This window comes from Thamnophis sirtalis, unplaced genomic scaffold (genome assembly GCF_051295495.1).
Source record: "Thamnophis sirtalis isolate CommonGarterSnake01/CBP01778 unplaced genomic scaffold, rThaSir2_p1.2 scaffold_6, whole genome shotgun sequence".
In the NCBI taxonomy this organism is placed as follows: domain Eukaryota; kingdom Metazoa; phylum Chordata; class Lepidosauria; order Squamata; family Natricidae; genus Thamnophis; species Thamnophis sirtalis.
The window spans coordinates 98,659,157-98,682,894 of record NW_028261386.1 but is presented as its reverse complement, the minus strand read 5'-3'; the positions used below and the strand labels follow the sequence as shown (position 1 = coordinate 98,682,894).

Below are 23,738 nucleotides of genomic sequence, written 5' to 3'. Positions count from 1 at the left end.
GCAACACAGAGCCAATTACCTCAACTTTGTGCAGCAGCAAACACAACAGCATGCTATTCAGGATTACTATGCAGTAGCATGCAGCTACTGCAAAAAGGCCAGGAGGTTATTACCTACTGCCCACTTCCTGTTTATTTCCTTCTTCAATTGTGGTGGCACAATGATTGATGGTGGTATTGCTACTGACAAGTTTAGAAGGAACCATTCCTTTCCATTTCTGTCCCTTTTTTCAAACCCATTAGAATTGAGGGAGGATAAAGACCAAAAAGTCACAAAGAATATAGAGAGGCCAGACACTGAATCATATGACTGCAGCAGACCCTTTCAACTCTATGATTCTATAAGGTTACATTTTCATGGGCCATTCTAGGTGTTTGCCTTAGTTACAGAAGTCAGAAGGGACAATTAACCCTCAGATTCATAGTTAGTTGAGCATGGGAATTAGATAACTATAACCACACCATGATTAATTGCTTGGTCAATTTTCTCAATTTCTATGCTTATGCATAGGCCTCCCACCCAAACCATGTAAATGGTTATGTCAGCAGCCCTTTTATTTATAGTGGAATTAAATAAACTGGTGCGCTCTAGCATCCTTCAATCCTTATCAGTCCTACCTAACTTGGTTGTGGAAACTGTCGGAATATCTCAGAAGTGGATTGGAGTTTGGTCTTGACATTCTAAACAATAAGAAACCATTTGCTTAAGTCCTTTTACTTTATGTTAGTTGGGATAAGAACTACATTCTTAGGAATATACTTCTTTGCATTTTTTGAATTATTTGCTCTTTAGGAATATAAATACTGAGAAACAAACCTTGGAAATATTTCTGTAGGATTTTTTTAGCATTTGCAACTCACTTTAAAATGCCCAGGTACAAAAGCAATACATTTATATTCTTGGTCTATTAAACTGGCAATACTCAGAAAAACATACATTTCTGCTTGTTTTTAAAATGGCATTCTAGGAAAAGATAGGGAAGAGGGTGCCATATCAGAAAAGGAAGTGGATGTATATCCTACATGAGGCACAATGTATTTTAATTTTGTCAACAAACATGAGGCAAGTAGCATTGGTAATTATATCCCTTTCCATAAAAGCTGAAGAACCTTGAATCTCATCAAGATCAATGGGAAAAAAATGAGCTGTTATTCATATTCCAAAGGCAGCCTACCTAATCACTATATTTATTACATAGAGGATTTGAATGTCTTTCAAGTTTCACACACTTTAAATTAATTCATGTTTTTTCTTGACTATAATTAGTTTCCTAAAATATTTTAGCAAGTCGCCATACTTTTCCTCCCCAGAAACAATCATGTCCTTATTATCACAATGGCACAAGCTTCAGAGCTGCAAAGTAGATGGGAGGGACAGAGTTTGGGGGAAAATATTGGGATGTTTCTTTTGGATTTTAAAAAATGTTATATTTCCACTCTTTGGCTTTGAATACAATTTTTTCATCTGTTATTCATCTCAAAATTGATGACATGATGATGTTAATTGTTATCAGCTATGGTCAGAAAGTTTTAGCAAACTGTACAGAAAGGAGATTTTATCTATGGTCCTGGTACTTCCTGTGTGTGTGTGTGTGTGTGTGTGTGTGTTTGTTTGTTTGTTTGTTTGTGTGGTTATATACCAGTATAATACACACACACACACACAAAATCACTTTTTTTACCATAAAAACTGCAACTGGTTTTAAAATATCTTTATGAGATATTTGTCGCTGCTTTTGATGTTTTCTACTATCTTAAGAAAATACAAACAAAATCTTACCTAAATTAAATATTTTATCTTTTATATGGCATAAAAGCATCATGCAAACAATCAGTCCATCTTCTAAGGAAAGCATCTTACTTCTTTATCAAATCTCTGCTGATTTCATCTTTTTATATTGACATTAACTTAAATGCATGCAACTACAGAAAAAATTATTAGAAGCTTTAATGGATCAAGCCATTTGTTAATATGCTTTATTTAACCTGTGCACTCTTCAGTTTCCATGTTTAACAACACACACACGCAAACACACACAGAGATATTTGAAGAGCACAAAATAGTAGAAGCTCTGAGAAAAACCAAACATTTCATTGACAGTATTCATTTCAAGTACCTGTGTACAAATTCCTGTGTGCAAACATGTCAATCATATAACGACAGAATGCAAATTGATCTGGCAGAATATAAGGGAGAAAAAGAGCAATAAGACATAATTAGATTTTTTTAAAATGAAGATTTAAAAAAGAGTACTGCACTGGAACACTTAATGAGCTTTTATTTCTTGAAGTAACCAATCATGAAATAAATGATAACATTGGTATTTCTGTATCTTTTTAAAGACTCTTCCATAGAAAATTTGTTTAGGTTTCTGCACCAATATGGTATTTCCAATGGCCAGGACGCTCTAAATCACGTTTAATTTTAAGGACCAAATCACCTAGCTATCATGCTCAATGGGGAGTAAAGCTGAGTGTCTGGAGTCCAGCAACATGAAATGGGCTATTCATGAACTATGGAATGTTTCTGGTATTTATTTATAAGACAACAGTAAGGTAAAGGTAAAGGTTTCCTCACACATATGAGCTAGTTTTTCCCAACTCTAGGAATGGTGCTCATCTCTATTTCAGAGCCGAAGAGCCAGTGCTGTCTGAAGACATCTCCGTGCTCATGTGGTCGGCATGACTAAATACCAAAGGCACACGGAATGTTATTACCTTCCCACCAAAGGTGGTTCCTATTTTTCTACTTGCCTTTTTACATGCTTTCAAACTGCTAGGTTGACAGAAGCTGGGACAAGTAACGAGAGAACACTCCATTACACGGCACTAGGGATTCAAACCGCCAAACTGTCGACCTTTTGATCGCCAAGCTCAGTATCTTAGCCACTGAGCCATCTACTTGTTAATCATTATTTCCATTCCAAGACTGATTTAAGTCACTTTAAATAACCATAGATATTTTAATTTAAAATTTAATATTTTCTGTTCAATACTGGTCTTTGAGAATAGATAAAAACAAATTCTTATTGCAGCGCCATGAGCATTTTCTGTTAAAGGACTAGAATTCCCATTAAAATAATAATTAAAAATATTAATGGACAAGTGAAAATAGACAATAAGACCAGTTGTTCTCAACCTTTTCTTCACCACAGACCCCTTACATTTTGTGGCCAAGGCCCACGGCCACAGACCCCAAGACCTAACTCAAAATTTAAATCATAACATTTCTTCAAGCCTTCATGGATCTCCTGTGATGACATTGTATGCCCTCAGGGGTCCACAGACCACAAGTTGAGAACCACTGAACTCTACCTTGAGCAAATGTATGCAATTTATCAATTAAACAGTGACAAATTTATATATAGGCTAAAATGTGGAAATAAGTGTTAAATAAAGCTCACAATTCTATGTGTCAATTTTGTCAGTTGCACTTCAGAGGATGCCTACACACAATCATTTTAATAAAGTATATAAATTTGAAAGCCAGTATCAGCGTTCCAAATACCATGTAGAATCAAATCAGAATTGAAGGCAAAACTATGCTTAAAGTTCCAATTTAATAAAGCAGCCATGTTGGCACATAGCTGTGGGATCCCAACTCTGGAAGTTACATCAGAATCCCACCCAGTTAAAAGTTCATGATCTTGTCCCCACACCCACAATCCATCACATGGTACAATCTCCTTCTTCTACACTGGTGTCCATGCCCAGCTTCTTCCGGTCAGGTATACTGGTGTGGAGACAAAGGATGACCTTGGCTTCTAGCAAAGAATAAAAAACAATGCATTCCAAAATTCTACTCCTTCTAATCCCCCCTCCCATTAACTATACTTAAAGAAACAGCATAATGAAATAAGAGAAATTGTGGCAGGCCAAAATTCTAAAAGGAATATAAATGCAGGCCTGACAGCCAGTGCATCAAATGCCCCTCCTCCTCCTCCTCCTCTTCCTCCTCCTCTTCCTACTATTCTTCTTCTTCTTCTTCTTCTTCTTCTTCTTCTTCTTCTTCTTCTTCTTCTTCTTCTTCTTCTTCTTCTTCTTCTTCTTCCTCTTCCTTCTTTTTCTTGAAACAATGGTTGGAAGCTAACCAAGGAGAGAAGTAATCTAGAACTAAGGAGAAATTTTGTAATGGTGAGAGCACTCAATCAATGGAATAGCTTGCCTTCAAATGTCATGAGTGTTCCATCACTGAAGATTTGACTGAAATGGTATAGGGTCCCCCGCTCGAGCAGGGGGTTGGATCAGAAGACCTCTGAGGTCCCTTCCAATTCTATTATTCTATGTTTTATGTTTCTTCTTCTGCTTCATCTTCTGCACTAGGGCTGAGAAGAATTGGCCCAAAGTCACCCAGCTGGCTTCATATCTAAGGCAGGCTAGAACTCACAGTCTCCCAGTTTCTAACCTGGTACCTTACTTACTACATCAAATTGGCTCTACATCTTTATTTTAAAAAGCACATTTAAAAAAAAAACAAGGTAAATCTGCATGTACAAAATAGACATCTGCAAAAGAATTGATGCAACATGCTAAGTCCATAAATCCAAAAAGAATTAACTTCTGTGATTATACGACTCCTATAAAGAATTTGCATTCAGAAGATAAATTTCTGTTTGGCACAAAGTATTTGTATTGAAAGACAACTTTCAAATTTACTACCATCAGATCTCAGATACATTTTTTTCCCTTTCACCAGGGCCAAGTTCCTTGCATCCCTTCTAAGTTCTTGTCTCTAGTCCCTGGCAGGGCTATATGGCAATTTTGAAAGCAGCAATGGCCATTGGACTGTCAGCAGAGCTTGTAGTGGTCATTTCAGCATAATTTTCATTTTCTGCTCCACAAAAATAAATTTCCCTTTCCTTGGGGTAGCATTTGTGATCCAATTATAAAAAGAGTTTGCAGACCATTTAAAATTAAAACATTTGGAGGCAGAAGAAAATTAACTGCATGATAAATCTGTGCAGCAGAAAATGATTTATCGATTCTAATTTATTTTCTTATTGAATTAAATAAAATATATTAAGTTTATTTTTAATTTATCTGCAGCTGCTACAAAATAAAAGCTACCGCATTCAACAGATGGAGAATGTTGGGCTCCTGCTGAAGAATTCAGGTCAAGTTTGCCTTTCTGGGTTCTTCACAGACTATTTCCATTAGCAATGCTTTTCTACTAATTCCACTGGAAAGAACTGGATTTTAAGCTTTATGAATTGCCACCTCTGATATTCATCTGGAAGAGGAATGCACGAAAACATCAGCTGTGGTTTCCACTGAAGTCTAAATTAGATAACTCACAAGTTGTATTGCCCTGCTCCAATCTGCGATTTTCCTGGCTTCCCTAGAAGCACACTAAGGGCCACTCTGCATTATGATCAACTGGTGCAGAAGAGGATATGTAACCCTTTCCCCCCAGCATTTTTGTTCTTGAAAGCTCATACTCCTTGGCAGGCAATACTTGGATATGGAGGTCTGTACTGAACCAAGGTCCAGGATGAACATATTTAAAAAAAATCAAAGGAATTTGGGGAAAACATTAGGTTTCTCACATCACAAACATAATCCTGATATCTTAAAATTATTATTTTTAACATGACTAATTGCAGCAGTTATATAATTTGCACGTTGTTTAGTTTTGCTTTGCAGTTTCCATCCACTTTTTCTGAATGGCTTTGGAAAATGCATATTACCTCCTGACTTTAAAAAAAAAAAATCCAGTCAGAAAAATGCATGTGCATTGCGATAAAGGGCTGATTTATGCTTATGACACATGTATGTCAGTTATCAATTTAAAAACTTTACACTGTATATTTCAATTGAATTCTCTTTCAATCTATTACATCATGAATTACATTTCCAGACCTATTTGGGGGGTGGGGTGGGGGGTTGAAGTGAAACTAATCAATCTCATTGTATATATGTTGTGCACTGACAAATAAATAATTCTAATTTTAATTTTTGTTCACCTTTAAGATGTGTCTTTCACAGGAAATTGGAATTGGCAAAAGATCTGGTGTTGAAGACTACCAGTTTTACATCTCACTCTAGCTATCAATAAAATATTTTTTTCCAACACAAACTGGATAACACAGTAATGGCTAACCTTTTTATCAAGGTGTGCCAAAAACGGAGGGCGCATGGAGGGGAGTCGCACGCATGCATGCCCACACCCATAATGCAATGCCCTTCACCCTGCGCATGTGCGCAGGCCTCAATGAAGCCTCTGGGCTTCTGGTTTGCATGTTGGGCCATTTTTTACTCTCTGGAGGCTTCAGGGAAACCTCCTGAAGCCTCCGGAGGGAGAAAAACATCCCAAAACGTAAAACAGAAGTTTGAGAACAGACTTCCAGGTTGCCTGTTGGGCCATTTTTCTCCCTCCGGAGGCTTCAGGAGGCTTCCCTGGAGGCTTTAGGAGGCTTCCCTGAAGCCTCCGGAGGACGAAAAAAAAAGTTCAATGCACAAATCGGAAGTCTGCTCCCGAACTTCTGGTTTGCGCTTCATGAAAGCCTCCTGAGGGTGAAAAACGGCTGAAAATCAAGGCCAAAAAAGAGCTGCGCTGGAACACTGTAGATGGAGGGCTGGTACCTGTACTGTAGTTTGTTATCAGACATTGATCTGATAGATTACCACTAGGGATGGGGGGGAATCAATACAGTATATTTCATCACTATTTCATGTGTAAACTTGTGTAAACTTCAATGTACCATTCTGCCAAAAATATTTGTAAAGCTTTCCACCAAAATGCACACATTAGCACATATTTAAATATATGTTTATATTTTCCTCATAAAATATTTATAGAGGCATTATCTGATAAACACACCTCTAACCGTATTTGATCATAAAGTGCAGATTTTAAAGACGGTTAATAGGTTTTTTTTAAAAAAAATGACGACTGAAATTCAGGGAAACACAAAATCTGAAGCAATGGAATGGAAAATGTTTGGGAAAGGGTTCAGGAACCATATGTTCCCGTCTTCCTCTACATCTAGAGCAGGGAAATCTCTTTTTTATAATGCAGAAGTGACATAGCAGGGGAAATGCAGAAATCTAGCAATTTTCATTTTTGTTCTGATTGGTTGCAGCTTGTAGGGCAATCCTGCACTCAGGATTGCTCTGCCAAAGGAAGAAATGTTAAGTTCATACAATCTTTCTTCCATAACCTTATCAGCCCTTTGTCAGCTCAGTACATGTTACTCAAACTGAAAGCCCATTCAGAGAGTAATGAGAGCAATCTCTTCAGATATGAGCTTACCACAAGTGCTCCCAATTTCTATATGGCACATCTGTCAAAAAGACAGAAATGATTGAACAGGTCAGAAAAACGAATGTGAAGGGATAGTAATGCTAAGATTTAAAGATTTTTTTTAAAAAAATCAAAATTTTGATTTTATTTCCTAATTTGCTATGGCTAAAGAATAATATCCATATTCATAGTGCAATTAATTGGGACATATATATTTTTCAATCTAATTTTTATACAGATTTACAATATTCACACCCTTCAAGCTTTCTGGATGTAACTAACACTGTCCTGAGTTCAATGAAAATTCACAAGGAAATAAAAAGACATAAAATGCATATATTAGGTAATAATGAGCACAAAAATGTGTTTATTGGAATAAATATGCACATAAGCACATAATATTATGAGAAATTGGTTGGAGAAATACAAATACCAGGAAAGGTATGCAGAAACATGCATGCAAGAATAGAAATCCAAACAAAAAGCCCAATAATTTTAATACAAATTTGGGATGAATTATTTGAACTTTTTAGGAATCATCCAGACTGGCAGGGTGGACGGCTAAAACACAGGGCTAGAGCCACTATGCAACTCTAAAAGGGTCAGAAACAGCCCCCACTGAATTCCTTGGAGCCTTCTCTATGTAATTATTCCCAGGAAAGAACTACCAGACTAGGGAGATTCCTGTATTATATGCAGACTATAATAAAGTAGTTAGCTCAAACTCTGCACATGTGGGCCTGGTTGTTCGTGCCTGACAAAACTTAAAAAAATTGAAAAACCCATTCTTGACGGGTTTAGTTGTCTCAAAGAAAATGATTTCTATAAGAGGACTTGAAATGTTAAAATGTTGTATAGCCTTTCAAATGAATAGGAAGAGTTTAAAAAATTGATGTGTGCTGTCATTTTAGTTACATTGATATCAATTTACTCAAGAGATAATCCTAATAATTTTTAAGAAATAACTCAGATTATGGGATCTAACCTTAAATAATTTAAAAATATAGTGTTTTTGCACAGCTTGAAAGTGAATAGGAAAACTTTCATTTCCCTCTTCCTTCCTTTTTCTAAAAAGAAAAAAATGTGGTTTTTTTTTACAAAAATCTTAAGCAGCTCAAATTGAAGATTTGTATAAAATTTTCAAAATTCTGTAAGTCATTAAAAAGATACATCATGCATGCTAATAATATGTTTTGACTACCATTTCCCTGTATGAATCCTGATGTTTTCAAAATGCCACCATTTGTGCTTAAAAGAAAAGCATCAGCAGTCTTGGGAGAGGTTCAACATTTGAAGAAGAAAAAGAAAAAATAACCCAATATGGAATGGAATTTCAAAGGGAAGGGAAGTTCAAGTGAAGTTGAAAACAGCTCATTTAGGACTGACTTTCCATTCTACTCACCAAAATCAGGTTGGCTGACTACAAAGATGAGGAAATGAACATTAGAACCTGTGAATTGGAATATTTTTTTAAAGAGAATGGCTGGCTGGAACCACAAGCAAGAACTAAATCACTTGGAAAAGAAAGCAATGAGAAAATGGAATGTGTTGGGTGGAAGTGGATAAGTAAAAATATCTATCTAAGAGAGAAGGAAAGAAGTCCAGATTGAGTCCAAAACTGGTAATCAAATATTAATTGTGTCCTAACTATATGTGTCCTATTGCATTCAACTAGCTACTTTGTTGTTGTTTTTAATAAGCTAGATAGGTTTTTAGAATTTATAAGAACCCTTTCCCTCAGGGATTCCTCTTGGAGATTGGCACCAGACTGCACAAGGTTACTTAAGTCTTTTTTAAATTATACTTTGGATTTTATCTCCTTGTTATATATGTTTCTTTTAACCCAGACTTTCCCAACCTTTCTACTTTTGTGCACTGGTAGGTGGGGGAAGAGGGGATGGTTCCATTAGAGTGATACAAATGGAGCACATACGCTCACCTGCTGCTCACACATTCACCACTCGTTCACCACTTCTGCAGCCTGCTTCTGATTGGCTCAAGGCCTAGTAGTAGGCCATGACCTGGGGGCTAGGGACCTCTATTTTAACCCACCCGAAAACAGCCCTGAGACTGGTACATGAGGAATAAATGGATGGATTAAAAAATAAATAAATATACATTCCAGAAACATACATCTCACAGAAGAGCCAGCAAAATGATTGGCTGGCTGGCTGATGATGTCAAAAGCATTCAGAGAGATCAATCCTCCTCATGCCCACATTTTTCCTCATTCATTGCACATATTGTAGAGAGAGAGATAAATTTCATGTAACTCAAAATCTATGTTCCCCAAATTCTGCCTACCCCTGTCCCTTTCTCATTCCAATTCTTGACAAATTTTCTGATTAGATTTAAGAATCTGAAGATGTGAAGATCTGTAGATGGGGCCTAATAGGCGCTAACAGACAAAGTTAAGAGGTTTCACATTTTTGTTCCTATGCTGGAAATGTTTTTGTAGTGAAATTTGTTCCTAAAAGAATTATTATTTTAAAAAACTAGACATCAGTAGATCCAAGAGGAAGACATCCCCCCTCCTTCTCATAACTATGGATTAATTCTTTCTAAAAAGGGGAATCTGAATTCCTTCCTGCACTTCAACATTTCTTAGTGACCTCCTCCTGATATTGTTTACCTTTATGATCAATTTTTTCTCTGACTGCCAGGACAGTCTCCTTTTTTTCTTTGGCTTTTGATGATGTAACTTCCGCTGCTTTGATTTCCTTGGTCTTTAGTCTTTCAGGTGCCTTGGCCTCGGGTTTTTTTTCTTTCACATCTTTTTTTATCTTTTCTTCAACTTGGATGCTCTTTTTATCTGCATACAACATAAATATTTTAGGTTCAAAAGTCACTTTTTCACAAATCCCTGCCATATGGCATTAAAAATATCTTCAGTACAGCTTATGAAGTTTTTAAAAACCACAGTGTCATTATTAACCATAAGTGGAAAGCATAAAGGACAACTGTTTTAAGCACACTGTTTAAACAGCACCTAATTCTTAGCTCAAATAGCTACAGATTTTTTAAAAGCAATTTCAAGAGAATAATGCCTAGGTTTTTTTATTTGCACTTGGACACACTTGTATTTAATGAAATATTGTTTATCTAGTTTTCTGAGTAAAACAAAACAATAGCATGACAATAGCAAAATACTAACACAATCAAACAAGATTTGCTAAAGCATGCACAAGGAAGATGGCTGCCTGAGCTTTGCTGCTCAGGTTTCGAGAGGGAAAAAACGGCCAAAAAATAAACAGAGCCGGAGCCTAGGAATTGCAGTGAAGTGAAGAACTCTTCAAGAACAATACAAGAGCGTTTTGGAGAAGCGGCTACCTGGAAGACCGTTGCTCTTGGACGGTGCTGCTCTCGGACGATGACTCCTGCTCCAACCACCACGACCTCGGCCCCGCTGCCTTGGGGAGCCTGGGCCAGTGTGCCTGTGCTCCACTGTGCTCCGCTGCCTCGGAAAGCTGGTGAGTCTGTGTTGGTGTGCCTTAGGACTAGGCGGCCGGCCTCCTCTGCCACCACCGCTGCCGCCCCGGGCGTGCCCCTCCCCCCTCTTCTGCTTCCACCGTGGCCTCTCTGCCTCTCTACCACCACCGATGCGAGGCTTCTCGGGCAACACCGTCACGGGGCCTTCTCTGCCCGACACTTTGGCTACTGCGGCCTCAGTTTTCTTCAGATCCTGCAGCCAGCTTCCTCTGCCGTCGCCACCGCTGCTGTCCGGGCGTGGCTCTTCACGCGGCACCACCCTCTCCGGCTGCCTCGGCCTCTGCGCCGCCATTCCGGGGAGCTGGTGTGCCCTGAGATCGAACGGCCATCTTCCTCTGGCGCTCCTGTTTCCAGACGCGGCCTCTTCTTCTCCTCCGCTTTGGCCCCTTGGACAACACCGCTGTGGGGGCCTTCTTTGCTCGCCGCTCCAGCTGCTGCAGCGGCCATGGGAAACTTTTGCCATGCCGGCTGCCTTGCGTTCTGTCCTGTGACTCACAGCCATCACAGAGGGAGCGGACGGGGGACGAGAAGGACGGGGACGGGTAGCCTACCCCCCTCCAACTGGCACCAACTCCCCCAGCTGCCTCAGACTTTCAGACATTCTTCCAGGCCCCGCAGGAGGGAAGAATGAGGAACCCTTCCCTCCCAAACTACCACTGGCCCCAGCCACTTCGAACGTGCACTGACCATTTTGCGGATTTAAGAACTGTGTTTTTAGCCAGTTTGCTGAGTGTATGAATGTATGAATGTGAGAGAGAATGTGCCCACTTTTTAATTTAATTAATTATTGCATTATTTTACTGTATTTTAATGATTATTGTGGGGTGTGTATGAGGAGAGTGTCTGATTGGTGCATATGATAGTATCGGGAGTGTGACCTGGAGCCCCCTCCACTGAGTGCAGAAGCAGAAGTGGATGGGGGCCCAGATTCGTCTCCCATCCTGGAGTGAATGGTGTGTGTGGCCTGCGGGGAAGAATGGGGGCCATGGGAGAGGGGGGAGGGTCTACGGGGATGGGGGAGGGTCGGAACATTTCGGTTACGACCAGGAGGGGCAGATATGACAGGAGCTGTAGGGCTAGCCATTACCAGGGAAGAAGGACTCGCTACAATACAGCGATTCCTTGTTCCAGCCCCTCAGGCTCAACTCAAGAACCTGGTGGCAGAGGAGATCAGGGCCCTGGTCTCAGGTTGCTGTTGCTAAATGCCAGGTCTGTGGTGAACAAAGCTCCCCTCGTCCGGGACTTAATATTAGACGAGGAGGCAGACCTGATATGTATAACTGAAACCTGGATGAGCCAAGAGGGAGGAGTCCCCCTCTCAGAAATGTGCCCAGATGGGTTCCAGGTGCTCCACCAACCACGACACCAGAAAAAGGGGTGGGGGAGTAGCAGTTATCATCCAAAGGTCGTTAGCTCCTCGCAGGATCCCTGCCCCAGAGATTGTGGGGTGTGAGTCTCTCCTCTTAAAGTTGGACCTAGGGGTTCAATTGGACTTGTTCTTGACGTACCTACCTCCCAGCTGCGTCATGACAGCCCTGCCTGCACTCCTAGAGGCAGTAGCTGGGTTGGCGGTGAAGTTCCCCAGACTAATGGTACTGGGGGACTTTAATCTGCTGTCTCTTGGTGAACACTCCGACGGGGCACAGGAGTTCATGGCTTTCATGACAACCATGGACTTGACCCAAGTAGTTCAGGGTCCAACTCATAGAGCAGGACTCACACTTGACCTTGTATTTCTCTTGGGGCAGTGGAGACGTGATCTAGAGTTAAGGGGAATACAAATCTTGCCCTTGTCATGGCCAGATCAATCCCTGCTGAGGCTTGACTTTGGGATGCTACTCCCCCATTGCAGGGAGGTGGAGCCGATTAAGTGGTTCCACCCCAGGCGCTTGATGGACCCGGAGGGATTTCAGAGGGAGCTTGGAGGGATACCTGACTCCCTTGTCCACAATCCAACGGAGTCCTTGGTCACTGCCTGGAATGTTGCGGCGGCTGAGGCACTGGATCGGATTGCGCCTTTGAGGCCTTTCCGCGGCAGTGGATCCAGGAGGGCACCTTGGTTCACTGAGGAACTCCGGGAGATAAAGCTCCACAAGAGATGCCTAGAACGACTCTGGATGGCTAGTAACACTGAATCTGACCGAGCACTATTAAGAGCCTTTATCAGGACTTATTTAGTGGTGATACGGGTGGCAAAATGTACACATTTTCCGCTCTTATTGCGTCCGTGAAATCTCGCCCAGCCACCCTGTTTAGGGTGACCCCCTCCCTCCTGAAAGGTGAGGAGGCGGGGGAACCCCTGCAGGGAAGAGCTGAGGAGTTCGTTCAGTTTCTGTCGGATAAAATCACTCAGATTCGGGCAGACCTGGACTCCACTTGGGCAATACCAGCTGAGATGCCGAAGGAGAGTCTTAATCGGATTTGCTGGGATGAGTTCGAGTTTGTCACCCCTGAGGAAGTGGACAAGGCCATGGGAGCGATGAGTGCCTCCACCTGTTTACTGGACCCGTGCTCCTCTTGGCTGGTTTCGACTAGCAGAGAGGTAACACGAAGCTGGCTCCAGACGATTACGAATGTATCTTTGCAGGAGGGGTCTTTCCTGCAACCATTAAAGGAAGCAGTGGTAAGACCCCTCCTCAAGAAGCCTTCTCTGGACCCAGATATTCTTAAGAACTATCATCCTGTCTCCAACCTTCCTTTTCTGGGGAAGGTTGTCGAGAAGGTGGTGGCGCTTCAACTCCGACGGACCTTGAATGAAGTGGATTATCTAGACTCCTTTCAGTCTGGTTTCAGGCCTGAGTACAGCACGGAAACAGCTTTGGTCGCACTGACCAATGATCTCTGGCGGGCTAGGGATAGAGGTCATTCCTTTATCCTGGTGCTTCTTGATCTCTCAGCGGCCTTCGATACCATTGACCATGGTATCCTTCTGCGACGGCTGGAGGAGGTAGGAGTGAAAGGCACCATTTTACGGTGGTTCTCCTCTTACCTCTCTGACAGGTCGCAGTCGGTATTAGTCGGGGGGCAAAGGTCGACCTCTAGGCCCCTTAAATGTGGTGTGCCATAGGGTTCAGTCTTGTCCCCCCTCCTATTTAACATCTACATGAAGCCGCTGGGCGAGATCATACGACAGCACAGGGTAAAGTACCATCAATATGTGGATGATACACAACTGTATCTTTCTGCCCCATGCCACCTCAGTGTAGCGGCGGACGTGATGTGCCAATGCCTGGAAGCTGTCAGGATCTGGATGGGGGTGAACAAACTTGTACTCAATCCCAATAAGACTGAGTGGCTTTGGATGCTGCCCCCAAAGGACAGCCTAGACAGTCCATCCTTAATCCTGGGGGGATGAAAATTTACACCCCTCAGAGAGGACCCGCAATTTGGGAGTCCTCCTGGATTCACAGCTGACACTGGAACACCATCTGTTGGCTGTGACCAGGGGGGCCTTTGCCCAGGTTCGCCTGGTGCACCAATTGCAGCCCTATTTGGATCGGGAGGCACTTCAAGCGGTTACTCACGCCCTTGTCACCTCAAGGCTAGATTATTGCAACGTGCTCTACATGGGGCTACCCCTGAAAAGTGTTCGGAGACTGCAGCTAGTCCAGAATGCGGCTGCGCGAGCGATATTGGGTGTACCTACACCTATCCTCCGCGAGCTGCACTGGCTACGAATTGGTCTCCAGATGCAATTCAAGGTGTTGGTTATTACCTTTAAAGCCCTACATGGCTTAGGGCCAGTGTACCTGCGAGACCGCCTACTGCCACATACCTCCCAGCAGCCGGTGAGATCCCACAGATTGGGCCTCCTTCAGATGCCGTCAGCCAGACAATGTCGGCTGGTGGTTCCCCAGAGGAGAGCCTTCTCTGTGGCTGCTCTGACCCTTTGGAATGAGCTACCCCCAGAGATCCCGACCTTACCCAGTCTCATGGCCTTCAGAAAAGCTGTTAAGACCTGGCTATTCCGACAGGCCTGGGGCTGTTGACCTCACTGTTGAGGTCCAGCCCCAATTAGAATGAATGCATGTGTTGTGCTTTTAAATCTGTCTTTTTTATAATTTCGTTCTTTCTCTTCTTTTTGTAAGCCGCCCAGAGTCCTTCGGGATTGGGCAGCATATAAATTCTATTAATAAAATAAATAAATAAATTCTTAGATGTCTTAATATTTAAAAACAACAATTAATCTTAAGATTTAAATTCTGCCCAATAGAAGAATAATGTAATGTTTAGACAAGGATTTTCCAGCTTGGCCATATTGAGATATGTAAACTTCAACTCATAGAATTCACAATTATTGCTTAGAATTTGGAGTGTTGAATTCCATATCTGATGTGATTCATACTAATGTTTAAATCTTGCTGGCTTTATCATTATTTTACCAATAGCCTCCTGGAGTGATTTGGCCTCTGCATTCCTGTTCTTACTGTGTGATTAAAGAAGTTAAAGAAGTTCACTCCTCAATATTATTAACAACTAAAGAAATACCTTTTGTGACAACTTTTTTTCCCATCCTTTCTTGTTGTTCAGTTTTCTTTTCTGTTACTAAAATGAGAAAACGATCTTGTTTTACCAGTCAATCTATTAAACACAATTGTTAATTTGTTCATTTAAGAAAAAGTAATTGATATGCACTGAGAACCCCACGCCTGTGGATTTAATTCAAAGAGTTAAATAAAATTTTATGTAATCATCACTAAAGATATTAACATTACTTTACCAGCGCTTTATATAATATGTAGAAGTATACTAAGATACATGATCCTTAATTTCTTTGAAAAGGTTTTTTTACAGGTAATTTTGTTGTTTAATTCCATTATCTTTAAAATGCAGAATGAGATGCAGAACACTTACATATGTAATCACATCAATTATCTGCCACCTAACAATATAGATAGGTAAAGACACATTTGCTTTAATGGGTTTTCAATGGCAGACATAAATGTATGTAATTGTTTTATGATGATTTACAGATCAGTTCTCCTGGTATGTTTGGTGCAAATTACAAACTGTGGAGTAATATAGTAATTTGATACAACAGACAATAACACTATTTATATACTATCAATCTTTGTATAAACAAATCATTTGCAAGTGCTCCATTTTAAAAAGAAAACTTATCTATAAGAATGATATGAGTTCCCAGAGCTGTAGAATGATGTAACTAGATAAAACAAACTTCTGCAAACTATTCCCATCAATACAGAGTGACAAAGAATAGAAGAACTGAGATCATCTACATCACTTCATTTTTCCTAGTTGATTAAGAACATGTATTTGCAAAACAAATGTATACTATATTTGTATTATATTTTATACTGAAGCAGAAAACAGCAAATTGCATAACTGTTACTCCAGCTGTGGAAAAGCAAAAGTTTGTTTTAAATGATAGACAATAGTTAAGTCTCAAGTCTATTTTCTCCATCTCAGGAACAAAATAGGACTTCCCACCTAACCTGAGACTCTGGATTTTTCAGGGCATTCTCCATACTACTTTTATTATAAACTACTTGCTTCATACGCAGTGGAGGAAGAAAACATTTTAAAAGAGTTTACAACATTAACTAAACATGCAAGAGCGTCTCTTACAGTCTTATCATGATTAAGCCAAATTGACAGAACATAGAGGTATGGTTAATAAAGTAATTCTTGGCTCTTGGAAAATTGTAGAAGAATTATAGAAGATGAGAAATTTGCTACCTAAATATAGAGAAGCAGATCACAGTAATGAGCAGAGTAACTTTCAAATTCTAACGTTTGTCAGAGAAGGAGACCCCTTGCGGAGTTTATTTTAACATCATTTACTCTGAACTGCCTTTGAAGGAAATTTGGAGATCACAACTTGCACACAATTTATGTATTAAATTTATATGCCTCCCATATTACTCTGCAAAGCCATTCTGGAAGGCTTACAAATAAAATTGGTGCCACAATAGCAATAGCACTTCGACTTATATACTGCGTCATAGTATTTTACAGCCCACTCTAAGTGGTTTATAGAGTCAACAATCTGGGTCCTCATTTTAAAGATCTTGGATGGATAGAAGGCTGAGTGACCTTGAGCTGGTGAGAATCAAACTGCTGGCAGTAAACAGAATTAGCCTGCAATACTGCATTTTAACTACTGTGCCACATGACTTCTACACTAATTTTCCAATGAATCACTAAGAAAAACAAGCCTATTCTGAGTTTAGTTCAAAATGTTGGGACTTATTTTTCAAGCACTCTCCAAACAACATCAAAATTGTCTCTCTTGATAATAGTTTCATTCTCACCAGTGTTAACCAGAACAGCTCCAACTCTGAATACTGTTCTTTGTGACAGAACAGACATAAGATTTCAAGAGCAATGTTTTTAATGCAGTTTATTTTAGGATGTGGCCTGCTGAAATAAGATCAATTTGTTTTTCTTCCTCAATCAGGCCTTAGGAATTATTCTGCTTATATTGGGAAAGTTAGACACCTATTGGTTTATTTACTGGCAGAGCTTGAGGCTTTAGTTCCTAATATAGCAAACCTAATTTTACCAGACTTGATGCAAGATGCCTTGTAAGCTGCAGAAAATATACAGTTTATATAATTTGCATTATGTCACCATTATGCAAATGACAGAATTTGTGCCATTTGCATCATTTCTGTGCAAGTCATTATTTATCAAGAATAACCCCACAATGTCTTACTAGTATTCCTGACTATACTTCCCCACATTTTACTCTGTTAAAATGAGGATTCAACCAAATGATTGCTGTCAATGTTTAAGTTGGTGTTTTATTTTGTTTTAAGATAAGTGGCACTCTCTAAATGACAAAAATCAGGGAAAAGATCATATAGGATTCAATAGGACATTCAATAGGATTACTGCAATCTTGCATCCACTTTCTTTGGAATAAGCCCTACTGAATTCAGTGAAGATTACTTTTGAGTAGACACGTGAAAAATATCCAATTTAACTGGAATATGAGGTAGAGTTAACACTTTTATAGTAAGCACCTAAATATAAAAACTATAAGGGTAGGTTTTACCCTTGCACATATATGAAGAGTGAAAAAGTGAAACCAATGAGAAACATATAGATTCCTCTGTACTTTCTCCCAAAGTTTATTTAAAAGTACAATGCCAATAAAAGGAATTGCAAACTTCCTCTCTCAGAACTTTTACCCTACAAGGTGTGTGGCAATTTAATGAACAGCTTATCCTAGCATCTCCCCACCCCCAGTGGTAGAATAAACTGTCAGTGAGAGAACTTAGCATATTTTTCAGAGTATAAGACGCACCTCTTTTCCTCAAAACAGAGGCTGAAAATCTGGGTGAGTCTTATACACTGAATACAGCATTTTTTGCCTCCCGAAGCCCCGCTCCTTCACCAAAAAGAATCATGAATAGCCTTGGGGGAGCTGTCAGAGTGCTCTTGAGGGGTGGGGGGGCAAAAATGAGCAAAAAACGGTCCATTTTTCATGAAAACGGGCCCGTTTTTTGTCAAAAAAATTGCATGCATACCCTTATAGCGACTTTCAGAGAGCTCCTGGGGGCTGGGGAGGGCAGAAATGAGCAAAAAACAGGACATTTTTTGCACCCCCAGCCCCCAGCAGCACTCTATAAATCTCCATAAGGTTATGCATGCATTTTTTTTACAAAAAACGGGCCCGTTTTCATGAAAAATGGACCGTTTTTTGCTCATTTTTGCCGCCCACCTCTCAAGAGCACTCTGAAAGCTCCCCCAAGGCTATTCATGCTTCTTTTTTGGAAAATAAACAGGCCATTTTGGGAGGTTTGCAGAGTGCAAAACCTTTTTTTCCCCCTTTTGGAAAGCTCTTTAACTGATTGATGAGAATTAGATTGATCAAGTGCTGTGCCAGCAGAAATAAAGTCTTAGATGCTGCAGATTGTCAGCAATTTCCTTCTCCAGCACATGGATAAATATACCTGGAAACATCTACCTACCTACCTACCTACCTACCTACCTACCTACCTACCTACTCTCTCTCTCTCCCTACTTACCTACTGTATTTCTCTCTCTCTCTTTCTCTCTCTCTAACCCTCGACCTACCGACCTACTCTCTCTCCCCCCATCTACTGTATTTATCTCTTGCTCTATCTCTTTCTGTTTCTCTATCTCTATCCCTCTACCTACCTACACTCTCTCCCCCTGCCTACCCACTGTATTTCTCTACTTCTCTACCTCTCTCTATTTCTCTCTCTCTCTCCCTTTATCTACCTACCTACCTAACAACCCTCCCTCCCTACTGTATTTCTCTATTTCTCTCCTTCTCTATCCCTCTATCTACCTACCTACTTTTTTTAAAAAATTGCCTCTTCAAAACCTTGGTTTGTCTTATACCCCGGTGCGTCTTATACTCCAAAAAAATACAGTAGTAATGTGGTAAATATTTGATGTAGTAAATAATAGAGCATAAAGTGAACATCTATTTTTAGATGAAAGTCATATACAAAGCAATTCAAACAACCTTGGAAATAGCCTGACTCTTACTTAATTAAAAGTAATACGCAGGTAAAAGGTTTATTATAAATTTTTCTCTGCCACTAATTTTGGAGAAAAAAAACCACCACCATTACCACTTCTGAAAATAACAATTGGTTGGTCTAATGCAGGGCTGTCAAACCCGTGGCCCACACCCAAACCCGATTTAACGAAAGGGGGGGTCGCAATACATCACATGATGCTGCCGTGACATTGCAAGTTTGACACCCCTGGTCTAGTGGTTAAGACATTAAGCTAGAAAGGAGGTGACTGTGAGTTCTAGTCCCGCCTTAGCCATGAAAACCAGCTGGGTAACAACCTTGGGTCAGTCACTCTCTTAGCCCAACACACCTCACCAGATTGTTATTATGGGAACAATAGGAAAGTGTGTTGGATATGTTCATGAGTTATTTATAAAAATAATACAGATGGGATACAAATAGGCAAATGTCTTGCCTCTGACTGCAAAGAGGCATTTGCCTTGAAAAATTTGTGCACAACAATTTTGTCACCTGCTAAGTTTCACAGGCAATCTGCTGACAATGAAACAAATATGGGCAATGAAAGAATACCTGCTCTTTAAATAAAGACAGCCTAAAGTTAAACCATTCCTATGGTATTCATGATTGAAGTTCTTGGAGAAGAAAATCCAAAATAAAAAGCTCAAGAGGGGATCTATACCTCGACACAGATCATGCAGAAGATAGCTGGACTCACAAGTGCTATTTCAATAGCAGTTATATGGGGAAACTCCCTTGTCAACAGAGATACATGGGAAGGAGCATCTGCATTCAGTTCTCCTTCCATCAAAAATGTGCTACTTGTTGAATTATTTCTCAGTAAAGTAAAATTAGTAAAATTACCTTTTAGGGAAGGAGCTGCTTTCTTTTTCTCTTGCTCTGCAGTCTTCTCCTTGGAAGATACTGAAACATTTTTTTAAAAAAGAATACCATATAAATGTGGACCCTTTATGGAACAAGAATATAATATAGAAAAATCAACAATAAGAGAAAATTATTATATTTCAGTAACAGATCTTAGAAAATAATAAAGAAACAAAAGATATATATGTCAGTGAAGTATAGAACTTCTTAGAACCTCTTATGCATATTACTGCCCATTACATTCTTGTCACCAGAATGAAATGCCAACAATTGTATAATACTGTAACAGGATATCACACTATACCATGTATTTGGGTGAATGGACATGCACTATAGATGAAGTGTATGAATCCCATTCAAAGTAGGCTATAAAGGCAAAATATTTGTTAATATATTTTTTATTTGGGTTTGGTATGCGTGTCTGTGTCTTCAAGTCAGTGTTCACAGTGTTATCTCTTGGCAACTGCCTGGAGAGGCTAATGCAGTTTTTTGCAAATCTTTTTGGAAGTGGTTTGCCCCTGTCTGCTTCCTAGGGCTAGAGTGATTGACTTAAGGTCACCCAGCAGGCCTTGTTCCTTAGGCAGGACTAGAATTCGTGCTCTCTGAGTTTCCAGACTGATGCCTTAAGCACTGCACCAAACTGTCTTCAGCTTAAGTAGGTGTGGGGAAATGGCAATCAAAGACGAGTGTGTTCCATCTCTTTCCTCTTCCTCTTAGTAATCCCAAGTGAACCCCAACAGCCCGCTGATATCCCCAGTGCCCTATCTCCACATTTCCTCAATTGTTGCTGATATTCTAGCACAGCATAAACTTCTTCAGCAGATTTTTCCCATTAAACTCCAAAGGTTGCTAAACTAAATCCAGTCAAATGTAGAGTTTATGTATCTCCTTTTTATATCTGTAATCATTTCTTTTCTACTGCCTGCCTGCTGGCTTCCTTGCCTGCCTGCCTGCCTGCCATCTATCATCTATCTATCTATCTATCTATCTATCTATCTATCTATCTATCTATCTATCTATCTATCTATCTATCATCTATCTATCTATCTATCATCATCTATCATCTATCATCTATCATCTATCATCTATCATCTATCATCTATCAATCTATCATCTATCATCTATCATCTATCAATCTATCATCTATCATCTATCATCTATCAATCTATCTATCTATCTATCTATCTATCTATCTATCTATCTATCTATCTATCTATCATCTATTCATTTCTTTTGCTAACAATTTATTATTCCTTTTTCTGTTGTTTGATGTTACATACTCTTAATGTGAATAGTGGACTGGGTGTAAATATAGATATACCATATGTTTCTAGATATGCAAAGAGCCTGTATAATATATCGCTTAAAGTACTCCTCTAAGATCAATCACTGAATTCACAGCATTACTTTGGGTCATCTTTTCTCAGCCCAACCTAATTAATAGGATGGTTGTTGGCAATATAATTATGGAAGTCACCTTAAGCCATTTTAAGCTCTCGGGAGAAAGAGAAGATACAAACTCAATAACAAATTACTTATTATATAAGGAATCAGCCACTGCCCAGTACTCATCCATATAATAGCATCCCACTTTTCCCAACTACAACTACAAGAAAAATAACTGTTGCTGCTGCTTTCATTTGCTGCCTTCATTTGTAGTTGCTGGGGGGTGAAGTGCTAGGTAAACAGCCATACCAGCGAGGATTTAAAGAAAAGAGCAAAACAACAGTGTGATAGGATATGAACACGAATAGGGGACATGGGCAGTATAAATAGATACATAAATAAACACTATATAAATGTGTGCAAACAAGGACATTTTCCTTATTTTTCCTTTTGGCATAAAAAGTGAGTACTATACAAATGGCCTCCTTAGAGGGAAATGTTTGAACTTCATTTCTACAAAGCCCAACAACATTATTAGCATTACTTTAAGGTCTTTACTCTTTGGGTGTACATAGAAAATTATTTTCTCTCTCACACACTTCATCTCCTCAAAACAAACACTTGGTTTGGATTTAGGAGGAGGTATTTGAACTACACCATTAAATATCCTAATCTAGCAACCTCAGATTTCTATTGTTCAGTTTGTTTCTTGAAGCACTGGGAACTAATGACTGAAAGTGTTCACCTGCTAACTAAAAAAAACTACTTGAAAAAGTATCTTCTCCCCATTTCGAGAGGAACCAGAGGAACTACTGGTAGCAATAGAGAAGAGCCAAGCATATGGTTTCAAAGCTAGCAAATAATCATCAGAGCCAGCCTAATCAGCAAGTATAAACTGTGAATCTTTTGTGTGGCTTCTACAAATTCCCATATTTCTGCCACCAAAAATAAGTTCTTAATTTACTTTTGGTTTTTAAAGAGTATTGAAACAGGTGCATGTTGTTATTATTGCTGTTATTGTTGTTGTTTTAAAAAGCCCACATCTGAAATATCTCTTCAGAAATGGGGAAAGAATATGAATTCAGCTTAAACTGTTTCATATTCACTCACAGCTCATTAAATTGTGAGATATAACAGAATAACAGAGTTGGAAGGGACCTAGGAGGCCTTCTAGTCCAACCACCTGCTGAAGCAGGAAACCCTATACCATTTCAAACAAATAGTTATCTGAAGTGGTATAGGGTTAGGGTTTTTGACACCACACTTGTTCAGATTCCTTGCCCTTTTTTTATTACCACTAGGACTTTTAAATATTTTAATGCACTTGTAAGATTTCAAAATAGCCAGCTTTTAAATAAAGGCCTTTACATTTTAAGATATAACCACAAGAGAAACACGAATGATTATGGAGCTATTATAAATATGCAGGGGAATATACATAAAAACCCTTTCCTGCAGTGCTAATTCCATTAAAAATCCTCTTAAAACTTGCCTTATCAACTGAAATGATGCACACCAATAATAGCTATGACAGTCAATAGTTCAATTTCCTGCCATATATGATCCTTAGCCCCAATTGGCCATGATTGTGCCATAAAGAAATGTTAAATTCAATACACTACAGTGAAAAATGACCATAAGTGCTCCTACAAATACCATATGTCCTCTTGCCTTAAGCAAGTCATTCTCTTTGCAGGCAAGTACAATATAATTAGCTTTTTATTATCATCCATCAACTTTCAAAGTAGTACACAAGTGGGTTTTGTGCCTGGGAGAGCACCATCATTTTCATGACAATTTCGTGGAGTAATCATAATGGGTGGGAGCAATTTGTGTTTATCTGCTGAAGAAAAGACATCTGCCAATGGAATGGATTTAATCTTTCCCTGCAGATTTCAGCACCCCTAATTCTACTTTGGGGACTTGGGATCCTCTGGAACAGATTTTTAGGGCTATGTAGGGGAGAGGGAAAGGGAGGAATGGAAAAATGCAGCATACTCGGAGATCTACTCATTAAATACAGTCACAACAGATGTGATACACCAATTTTGATTTCTCTTGAACTGGATATTCATAGCTTACCATAACGTTTATTTAAGATCTCAATAAAAACAGAAACATACTGTATTGTTGCACATTTTTTATATATGGTGGGAACATCTCCCCCTAAATACCTTTGTAAAAATCATGAGAATAATATTATAATTACTGAACAGGAAACCATATTTTTGTGGTGCAAGAGCAGTGAGGTGCCCAAAA

The 23,738-nt window shown here is 39.5% G+C and overlaps 1 protein-coding gene across 1 annotated transcript in view; it reads right to left on the bottom strand.

Annotated features, from left to right (window-relative positions):
* Window positions 1-23,738, bottom strand: part of TRDN (triadin) — a 231,089-nt gene that overhangs the window by 154,169 nt on the left and 53,182 nt on the right. The window contains exons 10-13 of the mRNA XM_087719027.1: window positions 20,073-20,132; window positions 15,220-15,276; window positions 9,875-10,054; window positions 2,117-2,176 (exon numbers count right to left, since the gene is read on the bottom strand). Coding sequence (XP_087575153.1) covers window positions 2,117-2,176; window positions 9,875-10,054; window positions 15,220-15,276; window positions 20,073-20,132 — 357 coding nt within the window. The remainder of the gene's footprint in view (window positions 1-2,116; window positions 2,177-9,874; window positions 10,055-15,219; window positions 15,277-20,072; window positions 20,133-23,738) is intronic.